The 19,491-nt window shown below is 40.9% G+C and overlaps 1 protein-coding gene across 3 annotated transcripts in view; it reads right to left on the bottom strand.

The window, feature by feature from the left end:
• The window catches only part of PAX3 (paired box 3), a 106,114-nt gene that overhangs the window by 10,332 nt on the left and 76,291 nt on the right, over positions 1–19,491 (bottom strand). For all 3 annotated transcript variants that reach the window (XM_082221852.1, XM_082221850.1, XM_082221851.1), the window contains 3 exons: positions 18,828–19,033; positions 10,149–10,314; positions 9,098–9,312 (listed from right to left, as the gene is read on the bottom strand). In XM_082221852.1, the coding sequence (XP_082077978.1) occupies positions 9,098–9,312; positions 10,149–10,314; positions 18,828–19,033 (587 nt within the window). The remainder of the gene's footprint in view (positions 1–9,097; positions 9,313–10,148; positions 10,315–18,827; positions 19,034–19,491) is intronic.

The raw sequence follows: 19,491 nt of genomic DNA, 5'->3' as shown, positions 1-19,491 counted from the left end.
TTCCTACATGATCCATTAAGATTGCTTATCCAGCTCTGTGCTGAGATTTGCCTCTTGTTGCAAAGATAGTAGGAAAAGTCAGTGTAGCCTAGTGGTTAGAGTGTTGTACAGTACTACGATCTGGGAAGCCAGGATTTAAAGCCCCATTTAGCCTTGAAGCTCCCTGGGTAAGTTTGTGCTAGTCACAGTCTCTTAGCCTAATCATAGGGCTGCTGTGAGGATAAGATGGAGGCAGCGGTACCATCTACCTTACCTTGAGCTGGAAAGATGGGATATAAATGCAATAATAAATAAATGAAAAGCAAGTAATAGGTGAACGTATCACCCCCCTGTTAAAATTCAGCAACAGTTTTCTTTCCCTCTTTCTTTCTCCGCTTCTCACAAGTGTCACAAAAGATACGCAAGAGTTTGAAACTTCTTTTATACATATCACTGATTAACTGTCGCAACAGAGAAGTCTCTCACTAAAGTGAGTATGTGGGGATAGAGAAATGTGATGAAGCATTGTCAGTCCTACTAAAGTCAATGGGGTATACTTGGTTTTAGAGTTAGGATGATTAAGCAACTAACATATTATATCCAAAGACCTTCACTGGGTGCGGGTTGTCCTGGTGGGCAATGCTGTTTCTCAAACCAAACTATCCAGTCTGAGAGCAGACCACAATAGTGGTTCTTCGGGGTCTGTTACAATGCTGCAAATCAGATATATGGTCTCCTTTGTCTGGGTTAGCCAAAACAAGCTTCATTCCTTGCTTCCTTGGAAAGAGGAATGGCAATACTGGAAGGAATTGTGCACTACCGCATATATGCTACCAAACATATTTCATATTTCAGCTTAGTCTGTAGGTCTGTACTTGATGCTCCCAAATCTGGCTATGTGTGTTTCCAGAATCACTGAATGTTTTCCAAGAACCTCAGTGGCTCCTGAAACTATCAGTTGCTCCAATAAGATCCTGAACTTTCATTTAAAGGAATTTTTCAAAATGGCAGCTTTAGAAATTATTATTATTATTATTATTATTATTATTATTATTATTATTATTATTATTATTATTATCATTACTACTACTTTTTAGACTTGTTAGTGACTTGTTACCCGAAGATCTCCAAGCAGCTTACAACACATACCAAAGAAAAACCACAATCCCAAACAGTCAAAAATGACAAGGCAATGCCAAAATCATGAAACTTCATTTAAAAAGAAGAATATTGACTTCTTTACAGGACATGATAGTGCAGGCTGTAGCTAGGGTGATTTTCCTAGATTATTTTAGATTTTAAATCTTTAAAGTAAGCAAGACCTTCTGCAACAGAGCAAAGCAGGGAGGGGAATGGCTCGGAGTAGCATGCAAGGACAGAAAAATTGCCCTGTATTCTATTTCAGACTTCGGAAGAGTAAAGTCTTAACCTTTTGATCTAATACTTACATGCCGAATCAGGAGCCTTATTGCATTGACTGCAGGGCCATTAAGACTTAGCACCTCTTGCCTACAAATTTCAGGCTTTACAAGTGTTTGCCAAAAAGAAACAGCACTAAAATATCACAATCTCATTTGCAGGAAAACAGAAATAGCCTGCAAAGTATGTGCACAGAAGTCAGAATAGACAGCATTATCACAAAACATACTGTTTACCTACATTGCACATCACCAATTGCCATTCCAACATGACAAGTTAAAAGCTTTGTTTCATTGGCTCACACGCTGAGTTGGGGAGGATTTCTTTTAAAAAAATACAAACATAGGCAATGCTTGACATTAGATCTTGACACCATTAATCACTTCCTTGTTCCTGTAAAGATTGGCCATTTGTGACAGAAGAACTCTCAGCACCACCGAGTATTGGTAATAATGAGCAAAGCAGACAGCAAAGAAATAGTCAATCAGCCTGATGAGAAATGCAGGCCTTCTCTGAGTTGTGAGAGAAGCCAAGACTGGAGAAGGATGTTTTTAGGACTCATTCGGAACAGCTCAAAATTAAGGAGCTGTTGGGCCTTCATCATGGGGTACAAATTCCATTTTGGTGCATACAGATGGGAACCAACTGCATAGGGCCCACGAAAAGGATGTGAAGAGATCAAATTGGAGAGTACTGATCACTTATTTTGAGCACATCTGTGGAACCCATTCCAGCCCAAGGGCCCATATTGCCTCCTGAGAAAACCTTGCAGGGGCCATATGCCAGTGGGCCAGGACTAGAAACAAAAGTGGGAGGAGCAACATGTGTAAATTTTACCTTTGGACAGTAGGCTAGTTTCTACACACACTCAGACCCTGCTCTCTATTCTCCATCCATGCAAACATCAGGTGTTCTCAAAGTTCAAGACACATTGCAGCCAGGAGGGGGTATGACCTGGAGACAGCTCCAAGGGCCAGAGAGAGAGGACTGGAGGGCCACAATGAACCCTGGGTCTGAGATCCCTGGCCCCTGTTTTGTTAATTTAATTTAATTCCATTTATGATTTACCAATATAAACATACATGATGCAATTTGACATACAGTGGTACCTTGTTTTGTGACTGGGATCCATTTCGGAGCCCCGGTTGCTAGCCGAAAAGGACACAGGGCAAAGCGGGCGGCAAACCCAGAAGCAACCTGTTCCAGTACTTCCACGTTTGCCGCGGATGTTCACCGGAAAGGACGCTAGACAAGGCAGACGTTCGCGGAGGTATTACTGTAGAACAATTTAGCGTTTAGAGGCTGGATTCAATCCCCCACCCTCTAAACTACATGCAGGCAGCCTATAGGCCACATGCAGCTCTGGTCAGTCCTTTATGCAGTCCTTCCACCCCACCTCAAAATGTCCCCTGCAACCCAAAGGTTGCTGCCAGTGTTTAAAGATTGCCTTCCATGTCTGCTGCCGATACCTGCCAGCACTGATCTAACCAGTTGCTCTAGTCTTTGCCTGCTTCTCCCAGCAGCTGCTGTGCTCTGGTTGTCATTCTCATAAGACTGACCGCAGAGCACCTCATTAGAGCACTTGGCACTCTGAATGGTTCTCTGTGGCCAAGCATTATAGTGTGTGTGGGTGTGTAGGCATCTCTGCCAAAAGTCCCTCATGGCAAAGGCACCTCAGATCCCCAGAACAGAGGGAAGAATGTTCACCTCACTGCAGCTTCTCCAACACACAATTTACTAGCCATTATGGGGCTTTTACCATAGTTCTTCCGCCCACACGCTCAATAAAGACACTATAGCCCTTATTCCACAATCATGTGCCATTTAGGGCAGAGCAGGCCACACAAACACTCTGCCATCCTTCTCCCATCAATACACTCTCCTCAACTTCCAACAGCTGGCCTTCGAAGGAATGTCTGCCTGCCTACCCACTACTAGAGTCTTTCTACAATGGCCTGTCACTACATTTTCATTTTCCAGCTCTGTTCTTCTCCCATGAACCTTCCCCTTGCTGTTTCAGATTCAGTGCTGTCTTTTTAAAAAAAAGGTTTTGTAATGTTTTGACAGTTTGAAGCTACAGGCAATTCCCCATGCAGGGGTTACGTTCTGGGCCCCTGCACACATACGTGAGACCGTGTAAAATGGGAGCAACCACGAAACACCCTCTCTGCTGCTGTCTGTTCAATCTATACCAAAAACACCAGTGCTTTTTTTCTTAAAAAATGTTCAGGGGTACTCTCATTTTCCTACTCATATTGAAATACTGCCCCTCAATGAAACCAAACTTAGATTCACAAAATGTTTAGGGGTATGAGTACCCCTGCGTCCCCCCAGAAAAAAAGCACTGAAAAATACTATATCCAAAAATATCCACAAGTAGAATTGAAGCTGTGGAGCTGACAGGAGGCTGGAAAAAGAGGGGACAACATCTGCTGCTGCACTACCTTGCATGTCAGCTGTTAGACGGGGAGGCTGAGCAGACAAAACAAGCCCTGCTGCATCTCCAGTCTCTTTGGGGCTTCCTCTGCTCTCACTGACATCATCTTCAGGCCCCATGGATGGTCTCCTTGCAAGTCACAAGGATTCTCCAGCTCTCTCCCCACCATTTCTGGGTATGAATTGAATTATTTAATTATTTCCCAGTGCCTCGCATATAAAATGGGGTGGGTGGGTGTGCTTGTGCCTATATTGATAATGCCCTCAGTCTCCCCTTTCCTTCCCACTCCAGGGATCAAAAAACTACACACATGTTAAGGATCTTCTTAAACAAGATACATAGATTATACAACGCAATGCACACTGGGCATCATACATAGCACAGACAGCATGCTAGCACAGCACCCAGAGAAGTACTCAGCGATCACAATATCCCCACCCTTCATTCCCACCATTCCTGATCACAATCTCCCCCATAACTGTAATTTGACCTTTCAAGAAAAATGAAGGTACCTGTATCTCCCACTATAATCATATTTCTTTAAAGGGCAAATAACAGAAATAGTGTAGGGGAAAGAAAGAGAGTTTCTCTGCACTACTGCTTTTCTAAATATATTGACAGTCATCCACAGTATTTCAGAGACAGAGAAAAAAGGATTGGAAGATCCAGACACAAACCTTCCACATACAATACATATCAGCCTCATCTTTGCTTATGCTTTTTATATTAAAAAAGTTTATATATAAAAAGTTCTATTTTGTGTAATTTTATAATGGTCCATTTAATCAGCAGAAAGGCGTGTTAAGAAGTCCTCTCAAAAAAGTGCTGGAGTAGAATGAAATTGAGGCACCTAACAAAAATGCTACTCAGAAAAGCCACAGGAATTATGGGCCTATGATGGGAATCAACATCAGAAGGGAGTTGATTTACAGCAGCTGAGAAGGTTTCACGTGAATCTTAAAGCAAGACATTGTCTCTCCTATTGCATACTATGCTGAAGAATTTGCCATAAATCCAGCTGGTGTCATGTATATCATACTCCTGTGGTGTTTGCCAAAGGGATGTAATTGATGACAAGGATCACACAGACATAAATGTTCAATAAGAGGAAAAACTGAGGAGGAACAGTAGCTGATTGATAGAACACGTGCTTTAAATGCAGAAGCTCCTAACATCTATCCCAAGCATCTCCAGTTGAAAAGAATAGGTAGCAGATGATATAGAAGATTCTCTCACCTGAGGCTCTGAACAGCCACTGCCAGCCACTTACAATTATCTTTTCCATCAAAAATATGTGTGTATCTATTTCAATTTATTTATATTGTAGCAATTCAAGTCTTTATACAATGGATCTTTTTCCAGGAGAATTCAATACATCAAAAGTTTCTAAAAAGGTATCTTCAATAGTATCCTTTTAATGGACATGGATACACAAACCCATGTAACTGAATCAGTTGCAAAGTGTGCCTTTCAAGCTATAATGATATTGAAGCAATCTTTTACAGCAATGGTTCCCAACTGGTGGTCCACAGACCCCAGGGGGTCCACGTAACCCACCCAGAGGATCCATGTCACCATTCACATAACAAAAATTGCCACAGAGATAGCAAATGGCTGTTGAAAAAACAGCAGGTCTACAGTACTTAGCTAGTTAGGAACCACTGTTTTACCGAACTGTTAAGTGGTACTGATTTTTTACCACAGCCAGACCCATGGATTTACGTTTATTTTCCTTTCAAAATCTAGCCTCATAATGATTGCTCACTCAGCAGAACTAATTAGATGGGAACAAAAATACGGATTCTGCATTTTTAAAAAGTCATAGGTGAGTAAAACATGCTTGGGAGATTCTGGTGTCTGGAAAACATAGCTCAGATCCACATTAGGTTTGACAGACACATTTAATTTCTAAAATTCTTTCATATGGCAATATGTGCCATTGAAGTGAACCATGAATTCTAAACCCCTCTTGGTTTCAGAAAGTCTCATTCCCCATTCCTCCATTTACTGGGCCAAAACAATTTTTTTTTCCATTAACCAATCAAATCTGGAAGGTATGAAGTTGTGAACTCCAGACACGCCAAAGGACAGTTATGCATTATTGAGTTGGAAATGTCTACATCTAACTGAAATGTAAACAAAGTACATGGAAAGACAACCTTCTTTAAAGCTTTACCCAATCCTAGGTGACAATCGTATGCACATTTGCCTAGGAGTAAGACTGGTTAAATTCTTAAGACTTACTTCTGAGTAGACATACATAGGGCACATGAACTGCACAAGTGGAAGATTACGTAGAGTTGCCATATTTCAAACAGTGAAAATTCAGACAAAAAAGTTGTTCAGCTTTTTTGGGAAAATTGCAAAAAATGCTGTTTCTGAGCGGATTTTCCTGGGTGATTCCAGCCTGCACACTGCTGCCAAATGCAGTATTCTGGATATGTCCAGCAAATTCTCTGAACTCTAAACAGTCCAATAGCAATTCAGACTTAACATGGTCAAAAGACTACTGCGAATACATCATGATAATGAATCAGCCAAAGTAAGACAGATTTAAGTCACATTGATTTCAACAGGCGGCGTAAGCACATGCTTCAATATCTCTCACTGAAACAAGTGGAATTTAATAGTAAAGGTAAAGGGACCCCTGACCATTAGATCCAGTCATGACCGACTCTGGGGTTGCAGGACTCATCTCGCTTTATTGGCCGAGGGAGCCGGCGTACAGCTTCCAGGTCATGTGGCCAGTATGACTAAGCCGCTTCTGGCGAACCAGAGCATCACACAGATACACCGTTTACCTTCCTGCACTTTGATGTGCTTTCGAACTCCTAGGTTGGCAGGAGCAGGGACCGAGCAACGGGAGCTCACCCCGTCGCGGGGATTTGAACCGCCTACCTTCTGATCAGCAAATCTTAGGCTCTGTGGTTTAACCCACAGCACCACCAGCGTCCCTTGGGGTACATTCCAGATAAACAAATTACACAATGAATCCAGATCTCTTGTCTTCAAATTCATTGTGAATACTTAATTCAAAACTTCCAGTTTTGACTGAAAGTTTTGATTGAAACTTTTGATTATTATTTTTTCAGCATGTTGAGAAGTTATAATTTCTAAAATAGCAACTGCTTGGCATTATAGAAGTTCTGAAATGAAGAACTTTGACTAACTGATCTTGATGTTCCAAAATCTGTTTCTGCTTTGGAACATAGATTTAGTTTTTAATTAGTTGTTTTTCTAAAACAAGAAGAGAGCCATAACAAATTCTCTTAGAACACCCTCTTTTTCCTTTTTTTACTACTGCATATTTGAGTATCTACAAGCACCAGTCTTTGAACTTTGTTCTGAACCTTCTGTTCCCTGAACACTGTCTCCTTCTCCACACCATTCCACAACTGGAATCTGAAATGGCATCCCTGATCCACAGCAATGAATCCTTAGACTCTATACCTTTTGTAAGAACCCAAGTTTGCTTAGCAATGAGCCACAACCTGAACAAATGTTGTCAATTCAAGGATCTCAACTTCATAATCTCAGTGCTGAATAAGTAAGGTTGGTTTATATAGCGGGACGATGACTGTGGCATAAGCAGCTATGTCCATCGAAGAAACTACTTGATCCAAATGTCACAGGACATATCTGCCGTTGCTCTTAATTTTATTTTCACAATGTAATAATTTTGTTTTCATCCAAGAAAACATTCCCTGTTGCTGACAATGGCATTTGCTTAGTTTTGATGGATTAACTCCGAACCTCGGAAATGTTTTATATTTAAGTCACGAGAACATTGCACACTGTGAGTCTAACAGCATAATGAAATGTCAAGCCTTTTGTTGAGAACTGCACTTGAAAATGGAGATTCTTCAAAACCGATATTAATTAAAGTCTTACTGGAACTACATCCACTTGTTTTCCTATTGGTTTCTTTTTCTGCTAAGGTCTAAAGCCATAAAGTTTTGCATCCCACTATGTGCTATACAGGGATCTCTGAAACTTAATTACATTTACTGTTACAAAAAAGGGTTTATGAACTCTTGCCTTTAGGCAAAAATGTTTATTTCATTGCCTTTGCTATTCATTCTTTTCAACTTGGTTGCCTTTGAACTCTTCAGCTGCACAGAGTTATCACCGTGGTGCAGAAACCAGGAAGTGTACTCCCAAGATAGAAACCACAAGTTGAAGCAAGAGAAGGAGGCAAAGATATAGGAGCCGTTAGTTTGGCCACCCTTTGTGCTATTAAAATCTCATTTTCTGCCTGTTAGACTGCCCTCTCACTGCTTAGGCAGTGGTGATAGTCAGTGATTAGTGTGTAATTGAGTATAATTGTCTTTTCACTTTTCATTTGTGTCATTCCAAGCTTCCCTCTGTTTGTTTTTTTTATTAAAAAAAAACCCCACACACATACACACAGAGAAAGAAAGAGCAGAGAGAAGATAAAGCCGTTAAAACTCTCACTCTCAGCCCTGAAGAGATCCCTGATTGTAATTATAGATTGCATCCCACCCCCCTTTGTGAAATTTGCTCAGGATTCAGTGGACAGCTCTCTCTTCTAAACACCTGTGCTAAATCCACGCTAATAAAATAAACTACCGAACATTTTAGCAATTGCTAATAATGTCAACCCCAAGGCAGATGCCAGAAGTAGGAAATTTAACCAACCTTCTTGACACTCAATTATCAAGGCAATTTATTAACACGATCATCCAGGGAAAGCTCATGCAAATTAGGAAAACAATTATGTCCTTCAAGTAGTTATAGGCTTCCTGGGTGCAGTAATGCTCTTAATTTATGCATTTACAACTCGATTATGGCTCAGCCTGGTCTGCATTGCTCATCAGCTGAGCCAGGAGTAACTTGTATTCTACTTTTAAGGTTGTGCATGTGATTTTCTATTCATTATTTTCTCTCTAAGTCGACAAAGAATTAAAACTCAAATCATTGTCTCTGGAGATAGTTTTCGTTTCATTATTTTTAAAGATAGAAATGGACAATTTTTTAAAAAATGCTTGACAATTGACTGCACGCAGAAAGTTTTCATGATTACATTAAAAAACATTGCCTAAAACTAAATATAAGCTATGACTTTTGATTCAGTCAGTAGGAAGGGGGGGCAGGGAGGAAACCAGCAAACTGAAATCATGTGGCTTATATAAAGAATACTTTATGGTTTAAATTTGGCAAATCATTGTACTATGGCCTTGGGGAACAGACAATTTAGTTTGGGTATACAAAAAATCCTGTGTCTGAAAAAGCAGGACTGACCTGGGGTGAAAGGCCGTTGCCAATGGCAGGGTTCATAGGATTTGAAGGCCCGGGTGGAGGCACAAAGCTGTCTGTATAGCTGGAAAAGCCATGCCTTGTGCTGGGGAGGCAGTACGCGGAGCTGCTTTCTGGGTTTGATGGCAGGCTGCTTTGGTGCACAGTGCTTGGTGGCAGAGGTTGAGGTCTGTGGACTGTACTGCTTGGGTCTGACACAGCTGCAAGGAAGAGGCAATACGTTTTGCAAATTGTCCAAATTTTCATGCAAAATTCTACACTGAGAAACTTACTCAAGAAAACAATAAACCAGGCCAGATAATAATATTTAACGCTATTCAGGTCATATGCCATGCCTTGGCCTTCAATGTTCGCCCTCATCAGTCTCACACTTCAGCTGTCTCCCTCATAGCCTGGTTCAGGAAAACCCCAGTTCTATGTTATTTTGAAAGCAGGTAAACTATGGGTTTAGCAAACAAGAAAGTGATGGAGTGAATCAACGAATGCAAGGAAAAGCGAAGGCTCATAAGCTCAAAGCATGGTCCCAATGGCAAAACCGTGGCTTATATGTTTAAAATGAGCCATTAAAAGACTCGTCTAACACAGCAATAGAAAGTTCCAACAGAAAGTTCCACTAACTTCTAGAAAGAAACTGAGAAGCAGTTATCACTCATAAATTCAATGAATATTTTTGCTCAGGCACACACACCTTGATGTGGACTAATCCATTGTGATAGATTTTTGAAAGCTAACTGCACTGATAAAACAGAATCTGGCTGCTTTATTTAACTCCTTCCCATTCATACCATTCTAGGGCTTACACATGCTGTGTTATAAATTAAAAGTAAGGTTTTAACTAAGGGGACCAAGTCAAATCAGCTATATCTTGGTTTTCAGAAGTTAGATGGACTGTTGGTCTGACTTGATATAAGTTGGCTTCCTAGGTTTCTATAGTGAAAATATCTCTTAAGAAGTTGCGTTAATATTTTTAATACTGCCCAGGGATAGAAAACAACTGAAAACACCAGTAAATAGAATGTTCTGTTTCCTACTGTACCTTGTGGAATAGAAGTGGGCTGGTAGGAAGATTCTGATAGCTGGTACGTTGGCAGAGTTGGCATGGCACTAGGTGGGAATCCACCTGGGATCAAGTGATTGAAAGCCATCAGTTGATTGGCCCCAGCTTGCTTCCTCCATCTAGCTCGACGATTACTAAACCACACCTACAAATGGTTGGAAGGGGAAAGAGGCATTTGAGATGGTGCTACAATCAATTTTACATCCATTCAGCGTTCGCCAAACCACTTGGCACAATAAACTAGGCACAGTGGTACATTCTATCCTTAACTGGATTACTGTAATGCACAGTCGCTACATTGAGCTGCCATGGATGGGCCTGAGAAACACCCAACAGGTGCAAAATGCAGCAACTCATGGGAAAGTAGATGGCAACAAATATTGCATCTATTTTAGAACAGCTGCACAGGCTACCAAAACATTTCTGGCTAAAATTCAAAGTGCTGGTTATTATAGCCAAGCCCTCAGTGGCTTGAGCTGAGGATGTCTAAATGACAACTTCTTCCCATAACCAAAGATGGAGAAGCCCCTCTTTGCATCCTGTTGTGGGCTAATGTCAAACCTAACATGCCAGGATGCATTGGAAGGCCTTATCTGTGGGAGCAGCCCTTTTTAGCAACCACTGCAACCTTTTCATCAGCCTTCATTTCTTTGTTGATAGGTGGCTTTATCTTCCATGTTGTCTCTTTTTCTGGGCTTATCCCCACTTCCCCTTCTTCTGATGCTTTCCCCTGGGAAAAACCACTCTTTAGCGCTCAATTGGAGCAAACAGCAATTCAAGTTTTCCCCAGATTTCCATTCGCCAAAGAGTGGGCTTTTCCTTGGAAAGGAGAGGGACAAGGGGAAAACCACTCAGATCCTTGCCTTCTAGGCATGACACAAGCAGAAATGTGGCTAAGCTCTCTTATTTGAAATTGTTCCAACTCTTTTGTTGTGTTTATTTCATTGGATTGTTTGGAATGGAATTAGTCACCATGAGTGCTCTCTTATAGGGGAACATTCACTATCAGATATTATAATTAATTAAGGGCTCCTCTAAATAACCCGTTTATTGGCCATTCATCCTGATTTGCTTGTATAAAGACTATGTCTGGTCTTTACTGACCATTTGTTCTGATACATTTGCAGGGTTATAACAAGCATTCATTCTTATTTGCTTGCCGAGCATGTACATGTCTTTCTGTTAATCATTTGTTTAACCCACACTTTTCAGTGCATTCCTCCATCAATTTCTTCGTGGAAATCATCCCCCTCCGGCTGCTATTTGCCCCAGGTGTGTTGCTTGCAGTGAACAGCTACCTGTCTACCCACCTTGTTTTCATGGGGCTTGAATTCATAGCAATATAATTCTTGAGAGCAAACTATTCACACGTAGACCACATCAAGACTTCTGCCTGAAACCCTGCATAGTCAGGGTAGACAATACTGAGCTAGATGGAACAAGGGTCTGACTTAAGTAGGGTTGCCTTTTGTTCTTTTTTCTTTTGGCCAAAGTTGTTGAACTATTTTTAGTTTTGTCTAAAGTTGTTGAGCTATTTTAAAGGAAAATTAAACTGCCGACATGGGTTGCCATATGTCCAGATTTTCCTGGACTACTTTTTTGGTTTTTTTGCAATTTCCACCCAGACACTGCTTCCAACTGCAGTATTTCAGCTATATGCAGGAAATTCTGGACATATTGCAACCCTAGTTTAAGGCCATTCGTGTCCCCTTCTAAAATTTGACCATTCATGTACCCTTCTCAAATTCATGATAGGTAGCAGGTGGGATAAAAAAGTTGGAACTTCTAGACTTGCTGCAGTGATTCTCCTGACCACCTCCAGTCCTACCATCACCATTTTGTTAGTTATGGGAGCAGAATTCCATGATCCAGACATTGTACAGAGTGTGAATCAATAAGCTCTACAAACAAAGAAAGAGCTCCAAAGCTTTACTGCAAACTGTCTTTAAACTTGTTACAAAAAAGTTGTAAATACAAATAAACACATTGTTCTTAAACAACTAGCAGTGTCGTCCAATTTTCTTTTACTTGTTAATATAGTCCCTGAAGAGATAGAGAGAGATACTGTACAGATCTAGAGAGAGATTCAAATAAGCAAATTGCTTCTTCAGTGTGCTGGTAGCTTCTGAGACCCAGATTGCCAGGGATGAGTCATCAATTAGCATAAAGATTGAATCAAAGACTCCACCCTTTTGTTTGCAGCTTTAGCTGCAAAAGCACCTTTTTGCATTTGCTATAGCTATATTCTGCAAATGCAAACCTCCACTAAATTTCATACACTATGCACACGAACATAACATTTTATGCACAATGAACTTTTAACTTTTTATAACTTCTGTTAAAAAAATACCACTTTTCATTTGCGCAAAAGCAGGCAGGAGAATTTAAAGGCCTCTTGCAAGGAAGCAGAGAGGGGGCGTGGCGAAGTATCTGCTTTGCATGCTAAAGATCCCAGGTTCAATCTCTGGCCTCTCCAGGCAAGTCTGGGAGAGATGCCTGCTTGAAATCATGGAGAGCGGCTGACAGTCAGACCATATTGAGCTAGATATGGGTCAGCGGTCTGACTTAGCCTAAGGCAGCTTGCTATCTTCCTAAATGAATGCTATCAGCTAACCAAGCAGAGAGAGAAATGGAGAGGTTTACAAGGGGTGGCTTTGGCTACAGGACAAAGCAGCAGCAGAAAGGTGTCCAAGAGACACACTCTCCGCCTTATCCTCTCAGCCATCCCTAGGCTAGGTCTGCATACATATTTCAGCCCTTTAGGCTGCAACCCTATACCTGTTTACCTGGGATGAAGAAGAAGAAGAAGAAGAAGAAGAAGAAGAAGAAGAAGAAGAAGAAGAAGAAGAAGAAGAATAGTAGTAGTAGTAGTAGTAGTAGTAGAAGTAGTTTGGATTTGATATCCCACTTTTCATTCCCTTTAAGGAGTCTCAAAGCAGCTAACATTCTCCTTTCCCTTCCTCCCCCACAACAAACACTCTGTGAGGTGAGTGGGGCTGAGAGACTTCAGAGAAGTGTGACTAGCCCAAGGTCACCCAGCAGCTGCATGTGGAGGAGCGGAGACGCGAACCCGGTTCCCCAGATTACGAGACTACCGCTCTTAACCACTACACCACACTGGCTCTCAATTAAGCCACGCTCAACTCAATGGAATTTCTGAATGGACTTGTATAGGATTGCAATGTTAGTTTTTGCCAATATATTGCTATAATAGCTATGTATATATCTGCCAACACACACACACACACACACACACACACACACACACACACCTAAAAATGATATACACATCATGCAGAACAAAATGAGATGGGTGTCACTGTAGCTGTGTCATAATGGACGCATACAGAGAGAACAACACAATGTATCGTTTATTTCATTCATATCCCACCTTTTCTCCAGGCTAAAGAAAGTGTCCACAATTTCCCTACTCCCATTGTCATCCTTGCAGCAACCCTGTGGTGTTAATTTAGTGGAGAGACGACCACTGGCCCAAGTTCACACAGTGAGCTTCATGGATTGGTGGGGATCTGAACACTGGTCTCCCAGGTCTTAGTCCAACACTCTAACCACTACAGCCCTATGTATTTCCCATCATCTCCTTTGCAGTGTTGTTGCAGTAGCAGACCTTCCTAGTTGTCTTCTTGTCCCTTAACTGAGGTTCTGCTTCTACTTCCCTTTTAATTCATATCCTTCCATCTTCAAACTCCCCACCCCATACCAGTCCTCTCTCTCCCACTTTCTCCCCTTTCCTTTCCTTCATGGCCACTGAAACTAACTAAAAAACACATAAATATTTCTGATGTACAGCAGTGCAGCAAAGGGAATACATTCTCTGGCTTAAATTAGACGTGTCTTTATCAATGTGCCATTCTTTTGATTTGATACGTATTTGGCATTCATCCTTGTAAAGCCCAGACTCTGTTTAGAAGAAACTATCCTCTATTGTCTTTCTGAATTCCCTTTTCAAACATTTTGCCTATTTGAATAAGAGATCTCGTTGCCTTAAAAGCACATTGGAAACTCTCTGTTTAGGATAAGGCAGTTGAACTGTCAAGGCCAATTTCACTACGGCAAGCCTTGAGGAAGAACTGCAGCTTTGAAAGGATACCCAGCCAGCGTCAAGGAAATAGGATGTTGCCTTGTTCAGTTACAAACTACTTAAGGGAAAAATGATAACAAAAAAGGCAAGACGTAAATATTAGGAATCAGAGATGGGAAAGGTCTACAAGGTCATCCAGTCGAATCCTTGCCAGAGCTGAACATACTTGACTGATTTGTCCAATTTAATTTGAAGTGCCTCAAGTGATAGTCTGTACTTTCTCCCACAAGAGACTGTACTGCGGCCTGATATGATTAATTGTTAAGAAAATATATCTGTGTAATAAGACTTCACGTTATCATGTATCTTTAGGCTACAAAGAAATATTTCCCCACAAAGGCTCATAGATCTCCAATACCAAAATTATTTTTCAGTGGGGAAGCTTGGACTGCATCTACATTGGCTAGCACCTGAACTAAGCTGTTCTGAAAAGTCCTTCAAAACCCCATCTCCGGCTATTCTGCAGCAATTACCAAGAAAAGAAATTGCATTAAAAATTCTCAAAGGGAAAAGAAAATTTAGGTGAAATTCTCATGGGTGGGGTGCAGCATTTTTGTTGCACTTGCCTTACTTTCAATGTAATTAAGGGATTTTGTGACTGTCCTTTCATTTTACAAATCATCTCCCTAGTGGTCTGCATTCTGCAGCCTCCCGAGGTGCCTACACTTCCTTAAAAAAAGAACCCATAACATCATTGGCTGGGCTTTACTGTAAGCCCAGGAGAATGGAAAGGCTGCCTCCTATACACCTGGTAGATGTTCATTGTTCTCTCTCTCTTTTTAAGTGAAGTCTTAAATAAATGGAATTTATTCTCTGAGGTAACATTCCTTCAACTGTTAGGGGAAACTACCCAATATGGCTTCTATTGGCTTCTATTTAGCCCTTAAAATAAAATTTATCTCCACCTCAGTTAATATAAAGGACTGACTAGTTGCTCTTTATCCCTGTTTTCCATCTACCAAGACACTATTTGTTTCATTAAGGATAAAGACAGGACTGAGCAACAGTGGGTCGCTTTATTTCCAGAGATGGGGATTCTGCCATTATCTTTCTCCACATGAGGTGGTAGTGAAACTTGATACCAGAGGAGCTTCTTAAAACAGCCCAATCTGAATATCTGCTGCCCCTTCTGATGTTCCTGAACAGCAACTCCCATTGTCCCTGAGAATTGGCCATGTTGGATGGGGCTGATGGGAGATGGAGTCCAACAATATCTGGAGGGCCACAGATCCTCCATCCCTGGTATACGCTCATGTGTTATGGGTGGCACTGTGGGTTAAACCACAGAGCCTAGGACTTGCCGATCAGAAGGTCGTCGGTTTGAAACCCCGCGACGGGGTGAGCTCCCGTTGCTCGGTCCCTGCCCCTGCCAACCTAGCAGTTCGAAAGCACATCAAAGTGCAAGTAGATAAATAGGTACCACTCCAGTGGGAAGGTAAACGGTGTTTCCGTGTGTTGCTCTGGTTCGCCAGAAGTGGCTTAGTCATGCTGGCCACATACCCGGAAGCTGTACACCGGCTCCCTCGGCCAATAAAGCAAGATGAGTGCCGCAACCCCAGAGTTGGTCACGACTGGACCTAATGGTCAGGGGTCCCTTTACCTTTACCTATTATGATGGTATAAAACCATTTGGGTGTTTCTTTTGATAAATTCCTTGCAGTCCTCCTCCAGTTCCATCTGCTGGTAGGCGTGGGACATGTCAAACTTGCTGACATAGTGACCTCCTCTAAGTACTTCAGACTGGTTCTCTGTATACAGAATGTAGTAACTGGAGGCTTGATGTATTGCAACTTCATAATTCCATTAACGTGGATGGTCCCATCTGAAGTAGCTATTGGTACTATGGATATTGCCCAGTCCAAAAACTCTACTGAGACAATTATCTTTCTTTTCCCAAATGTCGAATTTCACCACAGTCTTCTCTATGGCAGCCTATGTAACAGGTCTAGCTTTAAAATATTTTGGCTTGTTCTTTGCTAGAATATTCTTTCTTTAAGTCTACTTTATGGTACATGATCCTCATTGAAACTCTCAGCATTAGAGCACATCAATTGCATGACTAAGGTCCCAGGCTCAGTTCCTGGAATCCAAGTAGGGCTTATTCCAGAATATTAAGATCTGTGGATATTAAGATCTGCTTTCCCTGATTTGCTGTCTTATTTTTACCATTGAATAGTGTCCCAATCTTTCAGCATGTTGCTATTATCATTTGTGGACTTAAAAACCCATTGTATAAGGCATAACTTCTTGTATCAAGTTCCTTTTCTTTCTTTCTTACAGCTTGATTAAGACTGGACATGAACTGAAATGAACTGCTAAGAAGAGATGAAGGGTGGAGCTCTACTTTATCCCATAATAATATATACACAGTGGCACTCAGCCTAACCATAGATGTCGAGAAGCAGTGATTGCTGGAATGACAAAACTCAGAACAATCTCCCTGGAGCCCTCTGTGTCAGTTATGTAAAATATGGCTTAACTTTAACAAGTATTCACAACTTGGGCCACTTAAACTCCTGTTCATCTTTAATTCCCAGAAGGTTCCCTCCCACTCCCAGTATTTTAATCATTGATTGACTGAGGTCCCCCCCCCCATGTTGTTCTAAGCAAAAAGTCCATATGTTCAACATAGTAGGGAATTTGCTGGGCTGTAGATCACAGAAGTGAGTATGAGACAAGATGTGTCTCAAGGGAACTCAAGGAAGCCATAAGGAATGTAAAAAGTCACAGGGTTAAAGCCACATTAAGACAGCTGTTATGTTAATGAGACTTCTGCTTTTCTTGTAACTGTGGGTCACTGCTTTAGAAAAATATGAACATTCATTGTTGCCTTTAAAGCTCACAGGTCCCAAAATTGCATCTAAAAGAATTAAAGAGTCTACTTCTGATTAACTGAATTTTTATAAAATCTTCAAATAGTGATTCAGCACCCATATTCAGTTCAATTCCTTGGGGGGGGGGATCACCCATTTTTGTATCATTTGTTTTTCAACCAATCTCTTTTTCAATAATGGAATCTATTTAAAAACAGTAGCTCATACCTACTTTAGATTATCCTCCACAACCCATTATTATAGTACTACAGCCTTTTCCTAGTCTCAAGTAGGAGCATTGTGAAAAGATGAGAAATGAGCAAAACTAAATATTTTCTCTAGGTTATCAAATGTACTCAGCAGCAAAACTATGAGGAAAATTGGGAGTCAGGCTTTGAAAAATCTCAACCATCTTTAGGTTTGACTTTTCAAAATATTATTTACAACTTCTCCACAGTTTTGATACGCAGAGTATGTTTTTGATTTCTTTTTTCATTTTTTAAGATTATTATTACAGAACATTCAGCTCTTACAAATTTCAAAATAATGAAATTTTCTCTTTTACTTGTACTGTATGGGCACAATAATTGTTAACTGGTCAGAAACTTCTCTTTCCAATACTTTTGCAGGGTAACTTCAGGTCTACCTTTTCAAATGAATTCTACATGATCTGTAGTTGGAGGGCAGCACTCTTGGAGTTTTTCCCTCAAAATCACATCTGTTTTTTCCCCAAAATGCACACAACCTTGTTTTTCTTAAGCCTGTTTCATATTATATCTGGGACCCTGGACACAAGGGGGATGGAATTATTCATGTTCTTCCCATTCAATGTTGCTTTGTAATATAAATTGTATGGGTGCAGACTATCTCTGTGTGACTGGAAATCATGGCAAGGAAAACAACTGAACATCAAGTTGTGAACCCCATGAAATGACCTGCAGTTTCCAAAATAACCTGAAGACCAAGGGGCTGAGTCAGTCACTCATCACATCCTACCTAGCCTTTCCATTAGTAGTAGTTTCCTGCCACTGGACAGCCTCCTGCTGAGAATTATGCTTCCAGGAGGATTATGCATGCTTAATGGTGGACATAAGTGACCAGTGGAACAAATCCTCAAATTAAAAGTGGCAGAATTCCTGCCACTTTCACTACTACATTTGAAATAGCCTGAGAATTCACCATTCATATTTCATTCATTCATTTAAAATATATTTTATCCTGTTCTTCATCCAGTTTAAAAAAAAGACTTGCAGGATGGCTTGTAGTGATAAGATAATCCCTGCCCTATCCTACAGGTCTAAAAGACATTACACAAAAGGAAATGGAATTGGGAGGAAGGAGAAGGAAAAGGAAGCTCAAGAACTATTTGTTAGTTACAAACCAATAAACTTAGTTTCTTCAGCAAGAAAATTGACTTGTATTATAAAACAGCAATACAGTGGTACCTTGGGTTAAGTACTTAATTCGTTCCGGAGGTCCGTACTTAACCTGAAACTGTTCTTAACCTGAAGCACTACTTTAGCTAATGGGGCCTCCTGCTGCTGCCGCACCGCCGGAGCACAATTTCTGCTCTCATCCTGAAGCAAAGTTCTTAACCTGAAGCACTATTTCTGGGTTAGCGGAGTCTGTAACCTGAAGCATATGTAACCTGACGCATATGTAACCCAAGGTACCACTGTAGTGTTTCTGTCTGTACACCAAGGTGGCTGGAAATCTTAAAACTCTTTCAGTAACAATATTCACCTGAACCCGAGCTTCAGTGAGTTTAGCTCGTTGCGCAAGTTCCTCTCGGGTGTATATATCAGGGTAGTGGGTCCTCTCGAAAGCTCTTTCCAGCTCCTCTAATTGTTCTGCAGTGAAGGTTGTTCTACTGCGGCGTTGCTTTCTCTTTAATGGCAGATCTGGTTCAGAATCTATGTCAGAACCTTCATCGGACTGTGGTGCTGAAGCTGGGAAGAAATGAAGAATGGAACAATTAATCTATGGCTAGAGAATGGGGGTAGGTGGGTGAGGGAAGAATCAAGAATTAAAGTAACAGGAGGGGACACTGAATAAAAATACTTTCTTGGAATAAGCCAGGATCATCCTATGAACTAAACAGTCTTGGAGAGATTGCTACAGCATATTTAATTCTAATGAATGAATAATTATCAGTATTTCTTCCATTAATCTAGTCACTTTTCGCCTTTTGAAATATCTGTAGGCAGATACCAATTTGCTTGCCTGCGTTATTTCTTCAAATATATTCAGCACTGGTTTCCCAGTGACCGTGCCATATGTGAAATCAAAAGCCATGCAGTGTCACGTTACTGTAACTGGTCAAGTAAAATCACAAGGCCTTGATCCAAAACAGGTAAATAATAATGTTCATTAATTTAAATGTTCAAACTGCTCATCCAATTAATTA

The sequence above is a fragment of the Podarcis vaucheri genome (assembly GCF_965113315.1).
Source record: "Podarcis vaucheri genome assembly, chromosome: 5".
NCBI lineage: Eukaryota > Metazoa > Chordata > Lepidosauria > Squamata > Lacertidae > Podarcis > Podarcis vaucheri.
The sequence above is the reverse complement of the archived record's forward strand: the minus strand, read 5'-3'. Positions and strand labels throughout refer to the sequence as shown.